This window comes from Cheilinus undulatus, linkage group 15 (genome assembly GCF_018320785.1).
Source record: "Cheilinus undulatus linkage group 15, ASM1832078v1, whole genome shotgun sequence".
NCBI lineage: Eukaryota > Metazoa > Chordata > Actinopteri > Labriformes > Labridae > Cheilinus > Cheilinus undulatus.
In genome coordinates, this window is record NC_054879.1 from 27,941,176 (window position 1) to 27,965,251 (window position 24,076).

Consider the following 24,076-nt stretch of genomic DNA (forward strand, 5'->3'; position numbering starts at 1 on the left):
GATCACGTTTTTAATATGGCGGATCAGGTGCGTTCAAGTGATCGACACCAACGGTAAAACGTGCAAATTGGATTCACGTGGAGATTTGCCATGGAGAAAATGATTTGCATCTCCCCAGCCCACTACTCAGCGTCTCAATTGCAGATTTACAAAATCAAATGAAGCAGTGAGACGAACAAAGTGTTTTATTCGCCGAATCAGTCTGGTAAAGTAGTCAGCCGGGTTGCCAGGTTTGCTGTCGATGTGGGTGGTTAATCATAATTTCGTGGATTTACATCTCTGGACATGCTCAAATTGCACTTAATTATATTAAATGTGATCGGGATTTAGGGAAAGGGGGGCTTGAAATGACCATTAATAACGCTAACGACGTCAATCCTTTCTAAAATTAACATTCGTGAGGCATTTGTGGACCTCAGTAAATTTCATGACTGCGTCTAGATGAACGCGAACGCGTATTTTCCGTCTGTCCTTTCCAATCTGAATACATAACGCACCTACATCTTAATGTATTTTGAAAGGATGTGTTTGTATTTTCTCCAGCCATAACGCAACTGGTGGTAAATTAGACATAAACTTTGACATCCTGTTTAAATTCCAGACTTAAGCGGTGTATTAAAGCAGCATGACACAATTCATAGTTAAATGATTACATACTAACGCATTGAGTTAAGTTAGGCTAGGAACAGTGGACACAGTCCACACAACTGATAAACTGGCATCTAAACTCGTTGGTACTCATCAACGTCGACCGTTTTGTCGGTATGGACTTTTATAAATGGGTATTTCAGTTATCTAGGTATTGTGTGTTATTAATCAATTACATATAAAGACGTAACGGCTAAAGTTTCATCTTTTGGTCGAGTTAGCTAATCGAAAACGTGAAGCATTTTCTACTACATTTCCCATAATTCAACGTTCTTCCGTGCTGAATATGCGCGTACTCCAAGCCAGTGGTTTTCACACTTAGCCAAGGCACACCTAAGATCAAGCCAAATCCACTATTCCAAGTATTCCAGGGTTATTCCAAGCTGTTGCTAGCTTTTCTGCACTGGTGGAAAGATATTAATTGAATTTACTTAGATTACAATTGATGAGTAGCTTTTTGTGTACTTGTACTCTTTTGATTATATTTTGAATTCAGTAAATTTACTTTTACTAACATAAGTTTTAACCAGAGTAACTGTACTTCTACTTGAGTACAATAAGCTAGTGTTTTTCCATCTCTGCAGATTAAACAGCAGCACCTCCTAGCGTGAAGGGATGCACAATATTGTATGCATGATATCGGTATCAGCAGGTATTAGCTTAGAAAGTGAATTTTTGCATCATAATCAACAGATGTGAAAATTTATGCTCCCACCCATATTTTAGCTTTTGCTTATATCAGGTGTAGATATTAGTCAAAAGGACAAATAAGTCGATGTAGTTAAAGGCTGGACTAAGAGACCTGCGTCAGCTGAAGTCTTTTCCTCTATTAATCATCATTCCTATACTTTAAAGTGTGTTTTAAGGACTGAAGTCTGACCTTCATCTAAATATTGGTATCAATATCGGTATCAGCCAAAGTTAATTTGTAAATACTGCCGTATTGAATATTGGAAAAGTTCAGATATTGTGCATCCCTATTGCGACAGAATGATTCAACATCACATCCCAAAACAGCTGTTGTATTTTACTTTATTATAGCCTAGAGGTGTGAATTTACCTGAAAAACCTTGTTGGTGATCCATTTTCTCATGTTGTTATTACCAGTCAGGAAAGATCACATTTTACAGCACAACTACTTCCTATGTACGCAGTACTCACTTCTTAAATCAGTTTTGAATTAAATACTTTTCACTACTCACGTGTCTTTCATTCCATCATGCTAGTTTTCCCCCTTTGAATGATAATGACACAATGATTACTGAGTAGAATATGTCTATATGTAGGCTTTCTAAAATAATTCAAAATACATTTACACACATTATTATGAATAAATATTAAACTGAAGACCCCAGTCTAAGTATTTTGAAATCTACATTTTATGGTCTTTGAGTAAAATGCTAAGAGTAAAATCCTGGGGACAGAAAAGTCAGCTATAGCAAGGAATGACAGGCTAATGGATGGCCACAGAGGGTTACAGCAGTTTTAAGTGTTTCTAAACTGAGCTGTTGATCAGCTTGACAAAGGTGGAAAAAGTACACCACTGTTGTAGTCAAGTAAAAGAACAGTTACTCCAGTTAAAATTTACTTAAATAAAAGTAAAAGAACTAGTCTATGGATCTACTCAAGTAAAAGTAAAAAGTATTACATTAAAGTTTAGGCTACTTGAAGTACTGAGTACTAAATAGCTGCTGAGGAGTTGTACAGTAAGATCTGATCTTTCCTTACTGGCAAACAACAAGTGAATCAATCTTTAACCAGGCTACTCAAGTAAAGTCACAGCTCTGTAATAAAATAAAATACACAGAAAAAATTACAGTGTTAATTAAACTAAAACAGAATTAAATTTAACACTTTAGTAAGGCTACACTTTTAAAGGTGCTAAATATTTTACAATAAGACAAAGCTGCAGTTATTCTTGAAAATCTATGGCAATGTGAGTCTTCTCTGAAAAAAACAAAGCAGAGAGTCAACCTTATAGAAAGACAATGCATACTGAATACTATGTATTATATGTGCATTAAGAGCACCGAAAGGCACAGGCAGAAATGTCAACTCAGTTGACAACTCTTCACATGGTGCAAATGTGGCTCACATCAAAACTATAAAACCTCATCAGAAACAAAACAAAGAACCCCAACAGGGATCCATGTGCATCATCCCAAAACAAATAAACTCATATAAAACACAAAACTCTGTCCAAGGGCATGACCACTCTGCCCACACATCCCCCCAGGGTTGAAATTGAAGTGGGTGGAGCCTAGATCAGTTGAGTCTTTGCAGACTTCATCTAAAACTGGTGGATCAATACTGTCAAGTAACTCCGACACTAAAGATCATTTAACTCCGAGTGGAGTTAAAATCAACTCTGAAATGTTTAACTGTGAGATGTCAATACTCCAGTTTTTGCTGTACAACAGCTGTCAATGGATAGGATGTGGAATCATTCATTATGTTCTGTATAGTCAACAGAGGTAGAAAAAGACTAAAGTTAGGTACTGTTACTCTTGTTAAAATTTACGTAAGTAAAAGTACTGATTTCAAAATGTACTCAAAAAGTTCAGGCACTCAAAAAGACTCAGTTACAGTGATTTGAGTAAATGTACAGTGACAAACTCCCCACCTGCATTTGGATGATAATGAGATTTCCATTCCACCCTAATCTCTCTGAAAGACCTCCAAAACTTGTTTTTTGCTTCATGATAGGCTAAGTCTTTTAAAATAAAAGTCCCAACCCGATTTCCTAGGATATTTATTTTTGTTAACATTTACAAGGACAGAGCGATTTTATAGGTAGCCTATCTTTGTAAACCCTTTTTCAACCTTTTTTCTGTCAAGTCACCAGTTAAAGTTTTGAACGATCTCAAGTCACCCTGGTCAAAATGTATCAGGATAAATAAATTATTTTTAAAAAGATTCATTTGGTAGATTCATTTGATAATAAAATGGACAGGATTAAACTTTAAAGCAGGGGTTCTCAGTTGGTGGGCCAGGACCCAAAAGTGAAACGATGTGCTGATGTCAGTGGGTTGTAACTTCGTGCCTGGAAAAAAGATGATGGCAAAAGTCTATTACACATTGAGTCCTTTAGAGATACATTTTTACATTGTATTTTACTCTGTTAAAATAGAAAATCCATGGATAGGCGCATAGACCTTAAAAACACATTTTGGTGCGTTTTGGTAAACCTGCAGAAATGAAAACAAAAGAAAAGCCCAATACTTGTGCTTGCTGGCATAATTTGCTGACCCTGACATGGTTGAACACTGGGTTTACACTTTATCCCATATTCTGCTCAGCGTTCACCTGCAAGAACATTCAGTTAAATAATTGTCAGGAAGTGTGTTCCAGGGATTCTAAAGGCCAACCAAATGACGAAAGTATTTAAAAAAAAGTGGTGAGAATTTGGTGGAGTGTTCAACAACACAAGGATTTAAAATATCAGCAAACAAAGAACAGCCCCATAAAACAGCCAGACCAAACTTCTCCAGAAGTGAAGTACTTATGCTTCTGAGCAGTTTGATAAATCTACACTAAAGAGTCCTTAGCTTTAAATTTTGGATGTCTTCTTTAATGTTTCCTTTGTCCATGTAGCCGCTGTGCACGATGGTGTTTTTTTGCACTCAACTTAGCATGAAAGGCACATCCCACCCTCCAACAGCCTTCCAATCAGGTGAAGTCAAGAGCTTAATCCCTCAGCCAATCACCAGTCACCATTGCCGCTTCCTCTGACAACTATGCTAGCTTGCTTGCTATCCTCTGTGTTAGGCATGAGTTTGTTAATATTAGCTACCTTAAATCAAATCTGAACAACATCATGGAATAAAACAGACAAACTAACAAAATCAACCCCTTTTGAATCTCCTTTGCAAATTAAGAGAAGTTTGTTTATTTGGTAGACATCAAGATGCCCTCTAGGGTGCTTAACTTATTATATAAAGCTAACTGACTTCAAGGATGTTTGTGTACACTGGCTACCTGCCTCGCAGCCCATTGGATGTGGATAGTTAGGCAGCTAGGCATAGTTAGCGCTTTGGCAACCAGGCATAGTTTTAACACAAAGTTAGCCTATAGCACAGGGGTGTCAAACTCAATCACAGCAGGGGCCGGATTCTGGATTTAGGTCCAACCTGAGGGCCGAACAGGGTCGACACAATCTTAAACTGTCAACCTCATTTTCACCAGTAATAAAATATGAAAACAAAAACAAAAACAAAACAGCACTGATGATGAATCATTTGGAAATTCAAAAAAATAAAAATGATAAGTTTAAACGCTCAGATCTGAGATTAAAAATTCCAGTTTATTAGTTCAAATGATCAGAACATGATATTAAAAATTGAAATATAAGGTTTTTAAAGAGCAAATATACGAGGACAAAGTTGAAATCATAAGTTTAAAAGGTCAAAATATGAGATAAAATTTGAAATCATGATTTAAAAGTCAATTACGTCTTAAAATTTTAAATCATGAGTCAAAATGTGGGATTAAAAAGCCAAAAAAAAAAGTCAAAATATGAGCCAGAATTCAAAGTGATGACTTAAAAAGTTAAAAATATGATTTAAATTCAAAATTTGGGTGTAAAAGGACAAAATATGATATGAAAAATAAATATCATAAATTTAAAATGTCAAAATATGAGAAAAAAAATTGAAATCATGTGTTTAAAAGTCAAAACATGTGATTTTAAAGCCAAAGTAAGGATTAAAAAGGTAAAAATATGACAGAATTTAAAATTGGGAATTTTAAAGATAAAAATCTGACATATAAAGTCCAAATTATGACTTGAAAAGGTCAAAGTATGAAATGAATGGTCAACATCATAAGTTTGAGTCGTAATCTTGAGATGCAAAATTGAAAATATGAAATAAAAAATTATTTTTCCCCCACATTCTTGACTTTTAATCTAATTGTTCTCATTCTTTACTTTTACAGATTTTTGTGGCTTAACAAGGATATTTTAAATAATCAAGCTGAAGTTTACATTTTTATACTGGAGGAAATCTGCAGACCTCATACTGGTGGGCCAGTTATAATAAAAATATGATATGATCTTGCTGGCCGGCTATAATTGTTCCACGGGCCGGATTTGGACCCCAGGCCTTGAGTTTGACACCAGTGCTATAGCACAAAGTTGTGCTTCATCAAAGCCTAAGTTGATTCATGGACTTTCATACAGATAATAAAACAAAAACAACCATGTATTTATTTTGTTGTGACAACTACAATTGTTCCCAGAGTCTGATTATTTTGAGCTCGTTTGGCAATGAAGAGGGAAACAGTTAAATTTGTAGAGTGGTTGGTTTCAGCTGTGAGAGGTGGTATAAGCAAGTGTAAACATGCAAAATCACCTATCTGATGTTGAGTTATCTAGGTTTTTTAAAGGTCCATTGTTCAGGCCTGACTTCAAGCCTCAAACAGCCCAAACACTCCCAGGGGCTGAAATTCTTAAGCTTTTTATCATTGTTTTGTAAGGTCCTCTATCACTAGTATTCCTTATTTTGTCAAGACTCCCAAGAGACACACTCCCAGTTTTAACTGAGCTATTAAACGATGTAGTTCTTGCTAATCTCCAGAAACCATAGCACTTAAAGATGAAAAATAAAGCTAAGTTGATTTCTCTGCCATTTCAACACAGCAAACCTTTAAAGTGCCTTTAAAAACTATTCAGCCCAGTGGATATTTAAGCCTTCCATTGATTTTATAAATCAATCATGGTCTATATATATATATATACATATTTACAAAAAAATAACAAAAAAATCTCTCGAATATCAAAGTGAAAACAGATTTCTACAGGCTGCATGGTGATTGAGAGTGAACAGCCCTTTTCAAGTCCAGACACAAAATCTCTATTAGATTGAGGTCTGGTCTTTGACTTGGCCACTCCAGAACAGTCACCTTGTTGTCTTAATACCATTTTAGTCTAACTTTCGCTGTATGCTTCGGCTCATTGTCTTGCTGGAAAATGAATCTCCCAAGCCGTAGTTCTCTTGCAGACTGAAAAAGATCCTCCAGGATTTTCCTATGTTTTGCCACATTCATTTTACCCTCTACCTTTAGGAGGATTCCAGGGCCGGCTGTAAAGACGCATCCCCACAGCATGATGCTGTGGGGATGCGTCTGCTTCACAGTGGGGGTGGTGGGTTTGTGGCAGTGTTTGGTGTCCAAACATAGTGCCTTGTCTGATGGCCAATAATTTATTATCTAAGTCAGGGGTGTCAAACTCAATCACAGCAGGGGCCAGATTCTAGATTCAGGTCTAACCTGAGGGCCTGACAGGGTCACCTTTTTAACCACAACTGTCAACCTTATTTCATCAGTAATAAAATATATTTAAAAAAATCCTTATCACTGATTTTGACATTTAAAAAGTTAAAAAGATAAGGTACAAGGCTCAAAATCTGAGAAAAGTAAATTTCATAGCTCAATAAGCTAAAACCATGACATTGAAAAATAATGTTTTTAAAAGGCAAATATATAAGAAAATTAAAAAATAACGAATTTAAGAGGTCAAAATATGAAATAAAATCTGTAATCATGAAGTTAAAAGTCAAAATATGATTAAAATGTTTACACTGTGAGTCTTAAAGTTCAAAATATGTGATTACAAAGTCAACATTAGGAGTTAAAAATTTGAGATAAAATACAAAATAATTAGCTAAAAAGGTCAAAATATGACTTAAAATTTAAAATTATGAATCTAAAAGCTCAGACTATAATACAAGAAGTAAAGATTATGAGTTGAAATGCTCAAAATATGAAATAAAAAGGGAAAATCCTAAGTTTGAGTCCTAATTGTGAGATACAAAATTGAAAATATGCAATTAAAACAGAAATTCATTTCTTTTCCCCATGTTCCTTACTTTTTATGTTATTATTTTTACTCTTTACTTTTTCAGATTTTATGACCTCAAAGGATATCATAAATGATCAAGGATAAGTTTACATTTTTATACTTGAGAAAATCTGCAGACCTCATACTGATGGGCCAGTAATAACAGAAATATGTTATAATAGGGCAGATTTAACTGTTCCACAGGCCAGATTTGGACCCCAGGCCTTGAGTTTGACACCCCTGATCTAAGTGCTGCACTGTTTCACCAATGTGGTCTGAGACCATGACTTACAGCTAGCTAGGAGACGGCTACAGAGTGCTTATTCTGTTAAATACACTGTTAAATTTTGTTCCAGTATATAAGGCATATGCTGGAGTGTATGTACAAAATGACTCACTGTTGTCCAATGGCTAAAATGTCAATTAATGTGGAAACATTAATTTTAGAGTAGTTTCTCCGTAGAAGTAACACAGTTGAAGTTAACAGTTAAGCTGAGAGACTTACTCAAGAAACTGTTTATTGTCATGCCTTACCTTATCATTTGTGCTGTCTTATATTCCTTTATGGTTGCTTGACTATGGTGCACCTGAAACATCAAAATAGTGTGCTTTAGATACCATTTAAAATTCACCATACTTATTTTAAACCTCACATTTACAGTTAACAGACTGTTACTGACAGCCCTAAAATTACAAGCAATCCAGGCCTTGTTTTGTGTTTTTAAATAAAATTTACATCTGCACTTTTTAGGAGAATGTGGCATAAAATAAATGTAATAAATGCTTAGAGTTGAGTTCTTACAGTAAAAGTAAGATGCTTCAGATATAGCATCACAAAAATAAGGGAAATGTTGGTACCAGGTAAACAAAAGTCAAGCATTTTTACCACCAAATTACATGATTTAAAAGTCGATTTTCGAAAGGGGAAAACAAAATTACTCAACAAAATAAAAGCAGATGGAAAATTGAAATTAATGCACACATTAGTGAATTTATGCTTTTAAACTATCTGGTAACTATAAACTCTGCAGTCTGGCTCTTGGATCACAAAACTAAAAGGCAAACTTTAATTGTTGTATTTAAGTCAACAGCTGGAGCTTGTTCTTTGCATGTGCCATTGAGCTTTTGATGATGATGATGCCGCTTTGCCAGTCAAAGTTGTACAACTGGCTTTACTTCTGTTTCTTTCTTTTTTTGTTTTTGTTTTGTTTTTTTTTTGTTTGGCAGTTTTTTGTTTTTTTGTTTTTAACTCTGTCATGGCAGAAGAAAATAAAACTGTGGGTTTTAAAGCAACATTGAGAAGGGACAAAAATTTAGAGTGTTTAATCTGGTTTTTCCCAACACTCTGAGGAGATGTTGCTGCCCTGTCATGCAAACTTAAATATACACTATATTGCCAAAAGTATTAGCTCACCTGCCTTGACTCACATATGAACTTAAGTGACATCCCATTTTAAATCCATAGGGTTTAATATGACATCAGTCCACCCTTTGCAGCTATAACAGCTTTAACTCTTCTGGGAAGGCTTTCCACAAGGTTTAGGAGTGAGTTTATGGGAATTTTTGACCATTCTTCCAGAAGCACATTTGTGAGGTCACACACTGATGTTGGACAAGAAGGCCTGGCTCTCAGTCTCTGCTCTAATTCATCCCAAAGGTGTTCTATCGGGTTGAGGTCAGGACTCTGTGCAGGCCAGTCAAGTTCATCCACACCAAACTCTCTCATCCATGTCTTTATGGACTTGCTTTGTGCACTGGTGCACAGTCATGTTAGAACAGGAAGGGGCCATCCCAAAACTGTTCCCACAAAGTTGGGAGCATGGAACTGTCCAAAATCTCTTGGTATGCTGAAGCATTCAGAGTTCCTTTCACTGGAACTAAGGGGCCAAGCCCAGCTCCTGAAAACAACCCCACACCATAATCCCCTCTCCACCAAACTTTACCCTTGGCACAATGCAGTCAGACAAGTACCGTTCTCCTGGCAACCACCAAACCCAGACTCATCCATGAGATTGCTAGATGGAGAAGCACGATTTGTCACTCCAGAGAACGTGTCTCCACTACTCTAAAGTCCACTGGTGGCGTGCTTTACACCAATGCATCCGGTGCTTTGCATTGCACTTGGTGATGTATGGCTTGGATGCAGCTGCCCGGCCATGAAAACCCATTCCATGAAGCTATCCATGCATTGTTCTTGAGCTAATCTAAAGGCCACATGAAGTTTGGAGGTCTGTAGTGATTAACTCTGCAGAAAGTTGGCGACCTCTGCGCACTATGTGCCTCAGCATCCGCTGTACCCGCTCTGTCATTTTACATGGCCTACCACTTCGTGGCTGAGTTGCTGTCATTCCCAATCCCTTCCACTTTGTTATAATACCACTGACAGTGACTGTGGAATATTTAGGAGCGAGGAATTTCACAAATGAACTTGTTGCACAGGTAGCATCCTATCACAGTACCACACTGGAATTCACTGAGCTCCTGAGAGCAACCCATTCTTTCACAAATGTTGGTAGAAACAGTCTGCATGCCTAAGTGTTTTGATTTTATACACCTGTGGCCATGGAAGTGATTGGAACACCTGATTTCAATTATTTGGATGGGTGAATGAATACTTCTAGCAATATAGTGTAGATGGGTTCTCACCATGTTTTGGGTTTGGTGTAAATGTCTTCAAATACAGATGGAACTGATTGCCAGAGAAATATTAAGAAAAAACATACAGCAAAATGTTGCAGAAGTCACATCTTATCTGAGATGCTTTTAGTTTAAAGGCTTCTCACCTTTTCTACCAGGTGGGCTGAGTAAGATGACACACTTGAGCCCTTCAAAGTAAAGGAAACATCTTTTTATTGTACACGCTAAATAACTTAACCCAATTCTATAATTGCAAAAAAGCAACAAACATGAGCAGTCATCAGGTGACGTCTTATAGCTGTATATTTGTATGCATAAATCTATATATAGTTTGTGAATATTTACAGACCAAAAATAGAAACAATAACTGTGCATGAAAGGCCAAAGGAAATTTTTTCTTCATTCATAAAAACACTCATTTCACTTTAGAATCACTTCTCTCTGGTGTATTAACTTGTATAACTCAACCTGTTCATTTTAATTGAGTTATCAGAAAACAAGCTGAAAGCTTTGAGTACAAATTTAAGTGACTTCAACTTCAGCTGGGATCTTGTAACTTAAACCATTTAAGCATTGGTCTGCTTGTTTGTATTTCTGTTGGTGTAATCACAACATATCATGAGGCTTTCCCAATTAAAACATGAAAAAAAAATGTTAATTGATGCATGATGGGGTGACATCTTTATGTTGACAGCAGGGCAAAAATCTGAAAACTACTGGTCTTCTGTGGTGGTTTTGGCCCAAATGAAGAAGAAATGACTGATTGTACTTTTAAAAAGTGGCCTCAGATTCCGTGAAACAACATTTTGGACACAGAAATTCAGGTTTTCAATTGTTGCTGCTGCCCTCTTTGGATATCATAACCTCTAAGGTTGTCAAAATTTGTGATACTTGGATACTTTATGATACCATGTTTTTAAAATGATAGTCTCCTTTACTTTAATGGTTAATCCTATCAAAAAGTTGCAAGATTTTCAGTTGCATTTGACTCAAAACTGCCAAAAATTGCCAGCATTTGGGTATCAAAAAATGCAAATGTATATGTGCAATTTCATTGCCTAAAATCAAGAAATGACCCAATAGTGAATGCATATGACTTCTATTCTCATTGCTATGATATCTAATACAGGTATCAATGTGTTTTTTTACTAGCATCATGTCTGAGTATAAAAATTCTGGTATTGTGAAAGAAAAGTGTTTCATCTGACTTATGCCATAAAATCAGTGAGTTTAGCAGGGGAGCACCACATGATAATACACAGAAATAGGTCTAATATTAAATAAGTGTAACCAAATACAGCATGAGTAGGAAAGCATTACATTGGTCCATGAAAAAATGCTATATGTGAAAAAAGGAGACATGTAAAATCCCACACTGTATCTTCTTCAAATGCACCTCAAAAATCTACAATCTATACACAAGCTATGTTTACAAACAGCACACACAAGTCCATAATATCCACACTGACAGAGGGCAGCTAAGAAAAAAGGCACGACCCAGGAGGATTTTTGAGCAGGAGGAGGGAGTTTATGACTGCTGCCTTCATCCAGGAGGTTGTGTAGTGTTGGCGTCGACATAAAAATGGACGGGCTTCTTCAGGTTTGATCGACCACATCGGATTGTGCTGCATTTGTGGTTTACCAAGGAAACATCATCAGTGAGCATTAGTCTTATCTGAGTTCCTCCAAAGTCAGGGAGGGCTGATGAAATCTCACCAAGACGAGGATTCAGCAAACTCTGGTTTTCCTCACTGTTTCCACTGACGCTTTTGTGTTCTTTTTTTGTTTTGTCAAGTTGACCAAGCTTCGGCGGACATCATCAGAAGGGGGAACTATTGCAGCTGGACTCGGTATGCACAGATGAGGAGCTTGACCTGAGGAAAGAACATTTTGCACACTGTTAAAAACCTTGAAATTAGAACATTAGCTGTACCCAAATCGTGTCCGCCAAGGAGGCTGTTCTTCCACTGCAGAGGAAATGTTGTGTGGGTTTTTTTGTTTTGTTTCATGCATTCAACCTATATTTTTCTGGGAATACAACAATTGAATAACAGGGCAAAATAGGAGCACACTTGAATGATCCAACTACTTAAGGTGCACAACCAAAAATGACTACAAGAAAACTAAAGGGTCAGCACTCAAAAATGTCCTATCCACTTCTTTTAATTCTAGATTAGGCAATGCAAAGACACAATGAAAGTTCACAACAAACAACTTATAAGTAGCTCCTCGTCAAGACCCTTAGGTTGTTCAGTCTGAAGGATATGAAGCGCATATGCATGCTTCTCTCTGGAGCAAAAGTTTCTCCCTACCCCTATTTCTTAAGGATCCTTATCTACTCTATCCACTGACACCTGGGTAAGACCACCAAGGAGTTAAAAACTCAAGATTCAGAACATAAGAGTAATGTCAAAAATAAAGAAGAAAATCCTCTGTAGTAAGGCATTTCACACTTTACAGCAATGATGTATGTACTTTGAGATTTCAAGGAATAGTGGAGGTAAGGATCCCTTCCCCTGGCTCAGGGTGAATGAATGTAAGACTCCGATAAGAAAACGAAATTTCACATTTTCATATTCTAAAGTAAAACATGGCTCAGTAGGAATGCGTAAAATTAAACTGCCTGCTTATGATGACGTGAAAAGTGGAATAAAGTTTTCTATTTAGTGAAACTGTTTTATATGCATTTATATTCAAACTGGCTTTTGATTTGACACCTCACTGTGTCACTCTGTGTTGACAATAACCCTCTGCCTCCAAAATGTTTGCATGCATGGGTCAAAATTTGCTTACATGTGCGCACATTTTTGAGTCAGGACCCTGGGCTCTTAAATGTAAAGGTTTTGCACAAGCAATCTGATATAAAAAAAAAAGTTAAGCTTTCAAACCTTGCACACCAAATCCGATGTGTTTATGTTTCTATTCATTACAAAAATTTGCAGTATGAGGTGAAATGGTCTCATTCTACAAAAGAAAAATGCTGTGACGAAGATTTTCTGTTAGTCCTTGAAAAAGAAGACTTTGGGTCCATCCTCCCCCAGTGGAGCTCTTCATATCACAAGGGCATTTGCACATGCTCATGTGTCATCGGTGGAGAGTGAGGAAAACTTTTAAATTCTGTCCCTTTGAGTACAAATTTCTGCCTACATCACTGATGTTCAACAGTTGTTATCCACATAATACATGGCCAAAGCACTGTGGTTAAAGGAAACTTCAGCGCCAAGGAGACAGAGAGAGAAAGAGAGCTTTAGCTACTGCTCTAACTAGTCAATCATCCAGGTAAATGACTTGAAGGATGGGATAAAATGCAAAAATAAATAAATAAATACAAAGAAATTGAACCTGTTCTGAAAAAAAAAATACTGAAGGAAGAAAATGTTTGAGTCAGTGTGCAAACATGAAAAATATAACTTAAGATTGTATTTCTTTTGCAACTTAATGCTGCAACTTCAGAGGGAAAATATAGACTTTGTGTGCAAAGCCCTAGTGGCTGGTAGGATTCTGTTTTCTTCTAATTGTCAACAAATTCCATGAAAAGCACAAATATAATCTGTGTATCTGAAGTGTTAATGAAGTTATATCTGTGAGTCATAGAGCTCCATTGTTGCAAAAAAAGTCATGAATGGGCCACACTGTTGCAGCAGGACATGCTCCTTCACTGCCATGAACACACTGACAGGACTATGTTGATTCCATCCAATAAACACCGACCCCTTGTTGAGATACCCTTTCTATGTCTGAATTTGTATTAACCTACCTAGTGAAAAGTTCCAGTCAAATGCACTTCATTAAGCCTGATTTATTCTTCTACTAAGTTACGATTTAGCATAAGCTGTAGGTTCACAACTCTTCAACTGAGTAGATTTCTGTGTAGGTTCTTATTCATCCAAATTATGGCTATCCAAAAGGGGCTAAGACTCTTGCAGAGGTTTTCCTCATCTTCCCCATCTTGAAGACGCCTTTTGGAGGAGAGGGGAAACATCTTGAGAACCTTAAAAAACTAAATTTAGTGTTTCTGTCGTGATTGTCCCATTACTAGGACTTTAACATAGCATGACAGTTACAGTCAGGTTGATTTTAAGTAATTTATGTTTTAACACTGATTTAAAATAGTCTTATAAAGAAATCTCAAGCAAACAAAGATTCCTAATTTACTTTTCCTCCATTTCTTGCCAGTGCTCCCAAAACACAGTTTTCTTTTCTGATTCCTGATTCTTTTACATATTTAACACACTTAAATGTTTCGGATCATCAAACCAATTTTAATATCTCACAAAGACAACCCAAGTAAATACAAAACGCTGTTTCTAAATGATGATTTTATTTATTAGGGGGAAAAATTAGATATTAAAATTGGTTTGATGATATGAAACATCTGAGTGTGATAAATATGCAAACAAATCAGGAATCAGAAAGGGGGCAAATACTTTTTCATGGCACTGTAAATAATGCTCAAAACTGGCTAATAAAACACTTATCAATTCCTAGAAAACCAGTAACTGCTACCTTGGCTGTGGGAGCTTCTGCTAGCCGGATGAAAAGTCTGTTGATGCCTGGAATTGGACTGAAGGAGTAGATAAAGTGACTATCCTGGATGTTTGAAGAGAAACACAAACAAATAAGGAAAAGTAAGCATATGACCACTTAAAACAACAGATTCTAATAAGTAAATTACATTAACAATCGTGCATAAATTGTATGCATAATTGCATCTCATGCAGAAATATCAAAGCCTTCCTTAAAGCAAATGTATGGTAAATAACTGCATGTCTACATCAAAAACATTAACTATGATGGTATCATATAACAGATCATTTAATTATTATTTTTATATCTTGCTTACTTTTTAACAATTCTGCTTTTATGTTTAGCTTTGTTTGATCCCTTTTTCTTGATTTAACCTTAAATTTCTGTTTATTCTGATAGATATTTTCCTTCAGTATGTGACTGGGCAGTGCTGTGTGCTGTTTTTTACACAAACTAACCAGGAAGATAGGCAGCTGGAACTTGTCATTGAGCACCACGGCGTGAACGCTGCAGGGTCCACAGAGCCGGGCTGTGATTTCATTCAGGAAGTTAGCGTGGAAGATGAAGAGGAGGATGCCTGAGCCTGGTGAAGGAGAGAAGGACAGAAGTATTATGGATAAGAGAAAGAGTGAGGAATAAAAATAATACCCAGATATTTCCAGAGACAAGTTAGTAATCAAGATATCCTCCACTTGTTTACACCAGGGTAAGAAACTTGGATCAGTATTAACATGTTCTCTTAATCTGTGTGAAAGGTTTAATTTGTGTTCTAGAAAAGAAACCAGTTGACTTGCAGAGAAAGTTTTTACCCTCTGGTTGTGGCTGTGTCTTGAAGCCAAACTCCATGGAGAAGTCCGGTCCCTCACAAAGCCTGTGGCAGGCCAGTGGAAAAACGGGCTCCAGCAGCACCAGACGAGACTCAAAGTACGCTCGGATGGTGTCCTCGGCCACGCTGGACAGCCTGAGAGGTGTAGAGATGGCCAGAGAAAAGATGTTAGTAATTTTATTAGAACATGAAAAAAGAAAACAAATCTCCAGATAACAGTGAACTGATTTTGAACCCCCAGCATAACTGCTACATATTCCCCATTATTTGTAATCCACCTGAATAAGTCTTCAGGTGTTGAAGTTAATTTCTGTTTCACTGAACTTTGGCATCAACTACATTTTAAAGATTCATCTGTTCTCCATTATGATTTTTAATACTTACATGCTGATGTGGTCCTTGATGAAGTCACACACCATCAGGTTATTGCTGAGTTTGGCAAAGTGCATAGCCGTGTTCTTGTGTTTTGACAGGATGTTGCAGTCGGCTCCGTACTCCAGCAGGAGGCGTACTACGTCGGCATTGCCTCTTTTACATGCCTGAAGTAAAATACAGGAAACATTTACCAACACAGTCTGTGTTTTGGGATTTTTTGTTAAACTACCAGACTTGTGAATCAATCTGTATATGAAACAGAATGGTACATTCAGTGTTTTTTCCTTAGCTCTGCCTGCTTTCTTCTCTCTGAACTCCAGAGGTGTTAACAGGAGGATCTTTTCATTATTGGACCATGAAAGGTCCAAACCCCTATTTCTTTGGTCTTAGCAGATGTGTCTACATAGCTACCCATTTATGAGACAAAAATGAGCTCAACGTTTTGTTTTCAGCAAGAAAGGAACTGGGTAGACTCCCTGATTTATTTCTCTAACTCCTACAATATCAGACTAAATTCGCTAGAAAAGAACATTCAGACTACTTTCAGTTTTGCAAAGTTTTAAAAAGCTTAAAACACTGCCTTTTTTGGTAGTATTTCTCTATGCAGAAATCATGAATTGCCCCCCAGGTGGAGTTCTCTGCTGTGTGACCTCACCTTAAAAAACCTTTTGGTTAACATAGTGGACAAATCTGAAATGTGTCTTTACCTTCATCAGTGCTGTCTCCCCGCCTATATTCTGTGCATTCACATAAGAGCCCGCCTCCAGCAGGATAGCAACAGTAGTCAAGAAATTCTAATAGAGGAAAAAGATAAAAAAAAAATGTGAGAGTAAAGAAAATGAAAAACTTCGACCAGAATGACAGTGAAATTTCCCACCCCTTCTCCTTTACAAAGAATCATTGTCACCTTTTCTGCAGCGTGCATCAGGGCCGTGGTGCCGTTCTTCTGTCGTCCGTTCACCTTCGCTCCCTTCTTAATCAGCAACCTGAGGATGTCGTCCTGACCCCCTGCTGCTGCCAGCATAGTCAGAGACATACCGCTGACATCCTGTAGACAGAGAGAAAAAAAGCCCAAATGTTACAGGTGAAGGTGATCTGTCCTAAAACTAAAGGGGACTCCCTGAAACTTGAACCGAACATTTCACTTCGGTTTATCTAGGTGGTGATGGTAGAGGGATACGGTTAAATTTTGGACTTAAATGGGATGGAGCGCTGCAATCACACTGTTATCATGGTATTAAAATCAGGAAATTGTTTTAGCTTCTGTATTCAATTAAATGATTCTGAAAAGTATCTATGATGAATAGTTTTCTTTAATAAGAAGTGTGCAACAGTGCACTTCCTCTAAATGACTGAACATAAAAGCTTTATTAATTCCATTTTAACAGAGCTACAGGGGTGGGACTTGTTGATAGGATATTATAATGTAATAATTAAGGTTTTAACTGCAATCCAGAGAAGTTTTAACGGTAGAAATCAGTCCAGCTGAGATTGAATGAGCACAACACATCAGCATGTATTACAGACATGGCCTGTTAGTTACAATGCAAAGACCAGCAAGGATGAGGAGACACGCAGACCAAGGTTAAAGTAGGGTTTTTTTTGTTTTTTTTTACGTTTTCACTTTAGTTTTTATTGTTTTTTTCTGTCAGTTTGTTAGTTTTGGTATGTTTTATTTTGCAAAAAAATCATTGATTAATTCTGTTTTTTGTTGATTTTGCAATATGGGATATTTCTCAGCTTCTCCACTTTTCTTTTTATTTATTCAATTTTGATTTTTCTATTTGTGTGAAGTGAAGTGCAATTTTTCATTCCAGACTTGGGTGGTCATGTCAGTCAGTCTGCTGCTGTCAAAGACTAACACTAAGGGGATTTTGTCTCAAATTTTATTTTAGTTAGTTTTTTTTGCATAGACTTAAGTTTCCGTTAGGTTTTTGTATTTTTCTAAATCTTAGTTTTTATTTAGTTTCAGTTAACTTACATTGTTTTTACATTTTAGTTTTTGTTAACTATAATTACTTTGACACAGACATCACTGTCCACTGGATGTGCAAGTTTATTCAGAGCATTAGTCTGAGTAAACAGAGTTGCATTAGAACTGATGACCTTTTTAAGAATTTGCTTCTTTTTCTTACACCTCTGCATAATTGCATACTCCCCACCCCTGCATCGTATCAATACAGAGGGGTAAAAACATACATTCAATGAAAACAGTGATTTAATGCTCAGTAAAAGAACAGCCTGTAGTTTTTATATGACTTGATTCAGGAAACATGACCAGTGGACCTGGTGTGTCTCGTGTGGCTGGTCTGAACTAAGGGAAGCTGTTCATAGTAGAACATCTGACTGGTCTAGGGCCCAGGCAAAGCATTTAACCTCTAATTGAGTTATGGATGTAAGAAACAAACAACCCCCAGAATTTTATGTTTGAAAGCAATTATCTACCAGGGATAACGGAAGGAAAGTAGTGACTTTCTCGCAATTTTTACATTTGGGGCCGACCATGATGTGTCAGTGGTACTGAGACTTCAGTGTTGATTGACTACTACACACGATATTTGATGAGTGAAAACAGAGTCAGAGGGGAGGTCAGACCTCACATCAGAGCCACAGTATTTTACTTTTAAAATTATTGTCATTGGCAATCTGTGGACAAAACGCTAACCCAAATAATCAGCCAAATGCTGAATGTCAGCCTTTATACTCAGTCAACCCATAATTTACAGTATTGAGTCTTGCACTGGTTTTGCTGATCAATATGCACCGTCCACAAACATTAATATCCAGGCTGGAATATCACTTGGGTTGCGCTTTGCTATTAAAGACAACTATACATGGCTCACCAGGGATGAACCCCTCTAACAGTTGTAATCATCACACTTCTCTAAAGATCCACAAGTTTGATTTTTGTTTTAATTACTATCAGTCAGCAGTAAATGGCCATGAATTTTAACTGACACATTACTGGGCAAGAAGATTTTTTTTTTAAATAACTGATTGTCTTACCTTTTCTTTAGCATCACCATCAGGTCTAACAGCAATTTTTCCAACACACACCCAAAAAACATTGATGATGTCCCAATGACAAAAATATCTTCAAGCTTTAAACCAAGAGGCAATTTATTGTACAAGCAGAAGTGTCTCACAATACTTGATAAGAAACATTAACTGAAGGCAACGTGATCACAACAGGATGAAGAGTAATACAGATTGTGTGCTTATACAACAGCAATGAAAGAAAGTGATCTAAGGGAAAAAGTTGATGTGCAACATTGAGGGGTGACACAAGTGTATGAATGATTGTTTTCATACCTTTAACTGATTCATTTTCCAACTACTTATACCGCAACCAGATATACCTCTGGTTAAAGGAAGCAGTGACGAGGAAAAGCCATCTCCTTTAACTCATCCTGGTCTGCAACAGGCTCAATTTGAGGGTTTGTTTTATTCATGTTGGACGCTTTATTTTTGGTATGCAAGGGTGAAGACGATTTACTTTACATGGGCTCAACACAGCTGCTAGTAAGGATAACACAAAATCTCTTGTCTATAAAATAGCAGTATTTCTATGTGGGACATTTGACCATAACTTCCACACCACTTTATCACACATACAAAAACAAAAAAGAGTTGTGGACGTCTACAACCATCTACCTTTATAAAACAGATGGTCCAAAATTCATTTGCATAATCACTGTAAAAGCACTTTCTTTCTGAAAATAAAACTTGACAACCCTTTGAATGAGGACTTTAGTGGTAACATATAGGTTATTTCTATTGAGTGGTCAAGTTCAGTTTGGTACAGCACGGTATGCAATTTTTGAGTTAACATTATCAGAAGTTTGAAAGAGTCCCAATAATCAGACCCATACTATCCCACTTTGTTGGCACCCTTCTGTAGGGGGTGCCAAGCTCACCTTTCTGTCCCAAAAGGGTGGAGCTACACACAATAGGGGTTTGCACAGACATCATTTTCAGCACGACACGACTTCCCAGCTGGGCTGCAAAAACACGTCTGTCTGCTCTATGAGGAGTGGATGAAAAAAGGAGAATAACAGTCTATCCACTCAAATTAGGGATACTTGGACCGACAGAGATCCATACTGTTTCCTGGGCCGTGAACATTGATATGTGGCCACAAATCAGATTTCAAGTAATTCCACGTACAAGCAGAGGCCGAAGGCACACATCCCATATTGGTTACCTCAAGTAACCTGTGAAAAGATTGCTCTGTGGTTGCTGAATCTGTTTGCAAAACTTTATGGTGCAGCCTTTTTTGAAAGAGATTTTAACAGCTGTAAAACCATACGTTTATTTTCAAATGTGTCACACAAATAACTTCAGTATTTAACTTAACAGAATTCATGTTAATTCACAATGGCTAATTTATTTAATCTGTGATAAATGTTGATGGACTTGCCAATTTTTTTTTTAAAGTCCCCCTATAAAACCATCAGTGTTAATCACACATCACAGGATTATTCTTGCAGCTATAAGCATAATCTGTTGTCATTAGATGCATCGTCACGTTAGATATTATTTTACCGTATGGCTGATTTGCTGAAATTTAAGGCCTTAGTTTTCTTAGAGAAAGGAAGGAGAATAGAGTTGAGTTCAGATTATATTCATTGCTAACCAAATGCTTGCGTAATAGCCCAGCTTCATCTAGTGTCTTTATTAATGTACCTTTACAATTCAAAACATGTCTTTACACATATTCCATCAGCTGATCTTTGCTGATTGAGGTTAGGTTAACATAGCAAAGGAGTAGTTAGTAAAAAAACAGCAGTTTTCAGTTGAAATAAAGTTATTTACTGCCTAATCCCCACTGATTTTTTTCATCATGATCATCATCTTTCTCAACCTTTCTTCAGCTCAGTGGCTTGAGCAGCAGACTTGTGCTGCCTGACGTCACATGCATACCCTCTACAGTCCACCCACCAAAGGATGGTACAGGTGTCTGTGGCAACACAAACTATTTTGGGGGTTTAGTGTACCGAACCATACCAAACTGTACTCAGACTGGGCCACCAGGCTAGAGATTAGCAGCTGCTATTGATGCAAGTTGAACCTGTAGACAAAAATTATAAACCTTAAACAAGGTTTGGTGATGGACACATCTACATGTGCACTTTAAATGAAATGTGTACTTTGAGTTATTTGACAACATTTCGGATAAAAATGATTTATCTAGAAAAGACTGACTCAATCAACATCTTATCCACTAAGCAGAATTCAAAAGTTACATCTTTTGACCATTGCTCTTCTGGTACAACAAAGATCTCATGATTCTGTGCCCATTCTGAGAATTAGAAATGCATAACATCTTCTTCACCTTTGAGAGCCATAATTTTACAATGTCTGTAGTTACAGTTAACTTATTTATATTAAAAAATCTAATCCTCAGCTGTGGATTCATTCACAAAATTATCTTACTTTCTATGCCATGTGTTTAACAAAATCAACATAAAATAGACAGGCAGAGAAACAGAAATGATACAGCAAATAATCAACATAATAAGGCAATTGGGTCCAGGCAATTGGATTTAAATGTCCAAAACCTCCAGATAATAACAACTGAAATAAAGAGACACAACAATAACCAATGCAGTGTAATGTTACCTCAAATTAGAGTACATAAAATATAATTAAGTACTAAAATATTCTACACAGTTGCTGTATAATGATAAAAAAGCCTTTCGGTAGTTTGACACACATGTATATACAAACAAACAAACAAATGAGGATAATGAACATTTATAAAACTGAACACAACAAAAAAAATAGGTTTCTAAAGTTTAGTAAGAGGTATATAAACAGAGCTCCTAATTATCTGACATCAGCAAGGAAATTACACCATCACTGCTGCATGATCTCAGGGGCCGTCTACACTAAAGGCTACTGGCTAAAGCAGGAATATAGTACACTTGGGTCGGGCGTTTGGGAATTATGAAAGCAAGTCAAAGCACATCTGTCATGTAGCAGGGACTGGATGCAAAGATTTATAAGTAGGTTTTCTATTTTATTAAAATTTGTAAAAATGCTACTGAAAACAGCACAGGCTAAAAGTCAGATGTCTAAGGAAGTTTTGAAGTTAAGAAGAGTAAAAGTCCTGTAGAAATGAGTGGTTACAGTTAGTTTACCTCGGTTCAGGGTGGGAAAAGCCCTGGTCAGTGTGGATGGAGAGTTCCAAATGATTCAGCCACTTGCACATTTTTTAAAAATAATGTTACTGGACTAGCTTTTGGAGGCCTTCTTGGCAACTTTCCACCACCACTGGCTTGTGGGAAAGTGAAAATCAAGGCAAAATGAGGTTCACATATATAAAATGATCAATCACACATTTATATTTCAAGAGACAACCTTTGATGATATGGCCAACTTACAACAGTTACTGCAATCTAACAATATAACACATCAATACCTGTCTGATTAGAGAAAACCTACATTTAAAACTTCCTCAGTTCTGCCTTTTTAGTGTATATTCATGCAACAGCACACCAATAGCTTGGTTGGCAGACTTGGTTTAGAATAATTTAGCAAATTTTGTGATTGAAAGAATAAAATGGCAGTCTGTAACTGTTGTCAAGATCCATAAGGGTACAGAGACCACTGTTAACGGACAGTAAATTTTACAGCATTTCACATTTGCTGAATTTTCAAGCCCGATGTAACTTAAAGTAAAGTCACAGTCCCTACACACTTTGGGTTTCACTGATCTTTTATCACTTATAACAAGTCCATTGATAATATTTACAGTGAAAGATAGACAGGACCATCCCATTCTGGATTTGGATTATGTGTTTCTGGTTCTGGTTCTACAATTTGTTTGGAGGCAACTGGATGCCCTCTTCTTTTCAAGGACTGAATTGAGTTATGTACAAAGTATTTGACTTCCCTCCATGTTCTAGTGTTCAAGGCTGGTTCTGCAGCCAAGCATGCATCACAGTCCTTTTTGCCTGGGACTTTCATCAGTTTACAGAAGTCTCCAAACTGACGCCTCACTGCTGCCTGTTCCTCCTCACTCCACAGCCTCTTATTCCTCTTTTGAGGCTTCACAGCTGAAGTGGCTTGTTTTCCTGCAGAGGACTTGGCTTTACTTTCCTGAACTGCCGGTGTTCTTTCAGGAATGTTGGGTCTTTGGATCGTTGGGACAACTTGTGCCATTGTAGGATCCCTAGGCTGGTTTGTGAGGTAAGGGGGTGTACTTGGATGGTTAAGAGGTGTGAATGAAGAAACAACAGGCCTACTTCTGTCATTCAGTGTTGAGTACGCAGGGATCATTGGCGGGCTTGCAGTGTTTAGTGATGTGTAAGTTGGACCCATTGAGTTACTTGGGGCATTAAAGGTGGTATAATTTGGAATCATATGCATATTTGTCGGGTCATGTGGTGTATACGCTGATGGTGGTGGCATATTTGCATTATGGTGTGTATAAGCAGAAGACATTGGCATCATCATGTTGTTTTCTGATGTGTATGCTGGAGACATTAACGAATTTGTAGTGTTGTGTGGGGTATATGTAGGCACCACTTGTGTGTCAGTAGAGTTTAACGGTGTGAAAGTAGAAATCAGTTGTTGACTTGAATGAACCAAATTTGTGCTGGTGGAACACAACGTAGCATAACTCTGAGTCATGTCTTGTGAGTATGACATTGATGAGTCTCTCATGTTGGTTGGCAGCGCCATTGACATACAACAAGTTGGACTTTCTCTTATGTGATCCAGATTAACTGTTGTCAAAGGACAGATGCTTGTGTCTTCCAATTCTGGTTTTGGTGTTTGGACAGGAACAGCTTTTGGACTCTCATTTGTATTTCCATCAGACTTATTTCTCCTCCGTACTGTCTGTAGCGTGTTGTGCACATAGTTTTTGACATCTGTCCAAGATCTTCCACAAAGATCTGGTTCAGCTGCTATGCAAGCATTGCAGTCCTTTTTCCCTGGAACCTTCATTGCTGTGATGAATGCACTCAAGTAGCGCTTCACTGCTGCCTGCTCCTTCTCACTCCAAGGTCTTCTCTTCAAAGGAGGCTTTTGTGGAGTTCCTAAGAAGATAGAAAGAAGAGCAGAGTCCTCTTTTACTCCTGGGAAGAGTAAAAGTAAAGATGACTGATTAAATAAAAGAAATAAAATCAAATAATTACAGTGTGCCGTAAACTTTCAATAAAGTTGTATCGACTATAGAGCTTAAGCGTTTATTCTTGAGCTTGAAAAAAGATTCT

At 37.1% G+C, this 24,076-nt stretch overlaps 1 protein-coding gene across 5 annotated transcripts in view; it reads right to left on the reverse strand.

Moving 5' to 3' along the window:
* Positions 1-10,319: 10,319 nt before the first annotated feature.
* The window catches only part of mphosph8 (M-phase phosphoprotein 8), a 37,617-nt gene continuing 23,860 nt past the window's right edge, over positions 10,320-24,076 (reverse strand). For 3 of the 5 annotated variants that reach the window (XM_041806599.1, XM_041806598.1, XM_041806601.1), the window contains one exon: positions 18,950-23,938. In XM_041806599.1, coding sequence (XP_041662533.1) covers positions 22,605-23,938 — 1,334 coding nt within the window. In that variant the 3' untranslated portion in view covers positions 18,950-22,604. Of the gene's footprint in view, positions 11,998-14,629; positions 14,714-15,108; positions 15,234-15,459; positions 15,612-15,860; positions 16,016-16,558; positions 16,646-16,758; positions 16,900-18,949; positions 23,939-24,076 lie in introns of those variants that run through there. The other 2 variants (XM_041806602.1, XM_041806600.1) reach the window with 2 other exon arrangements.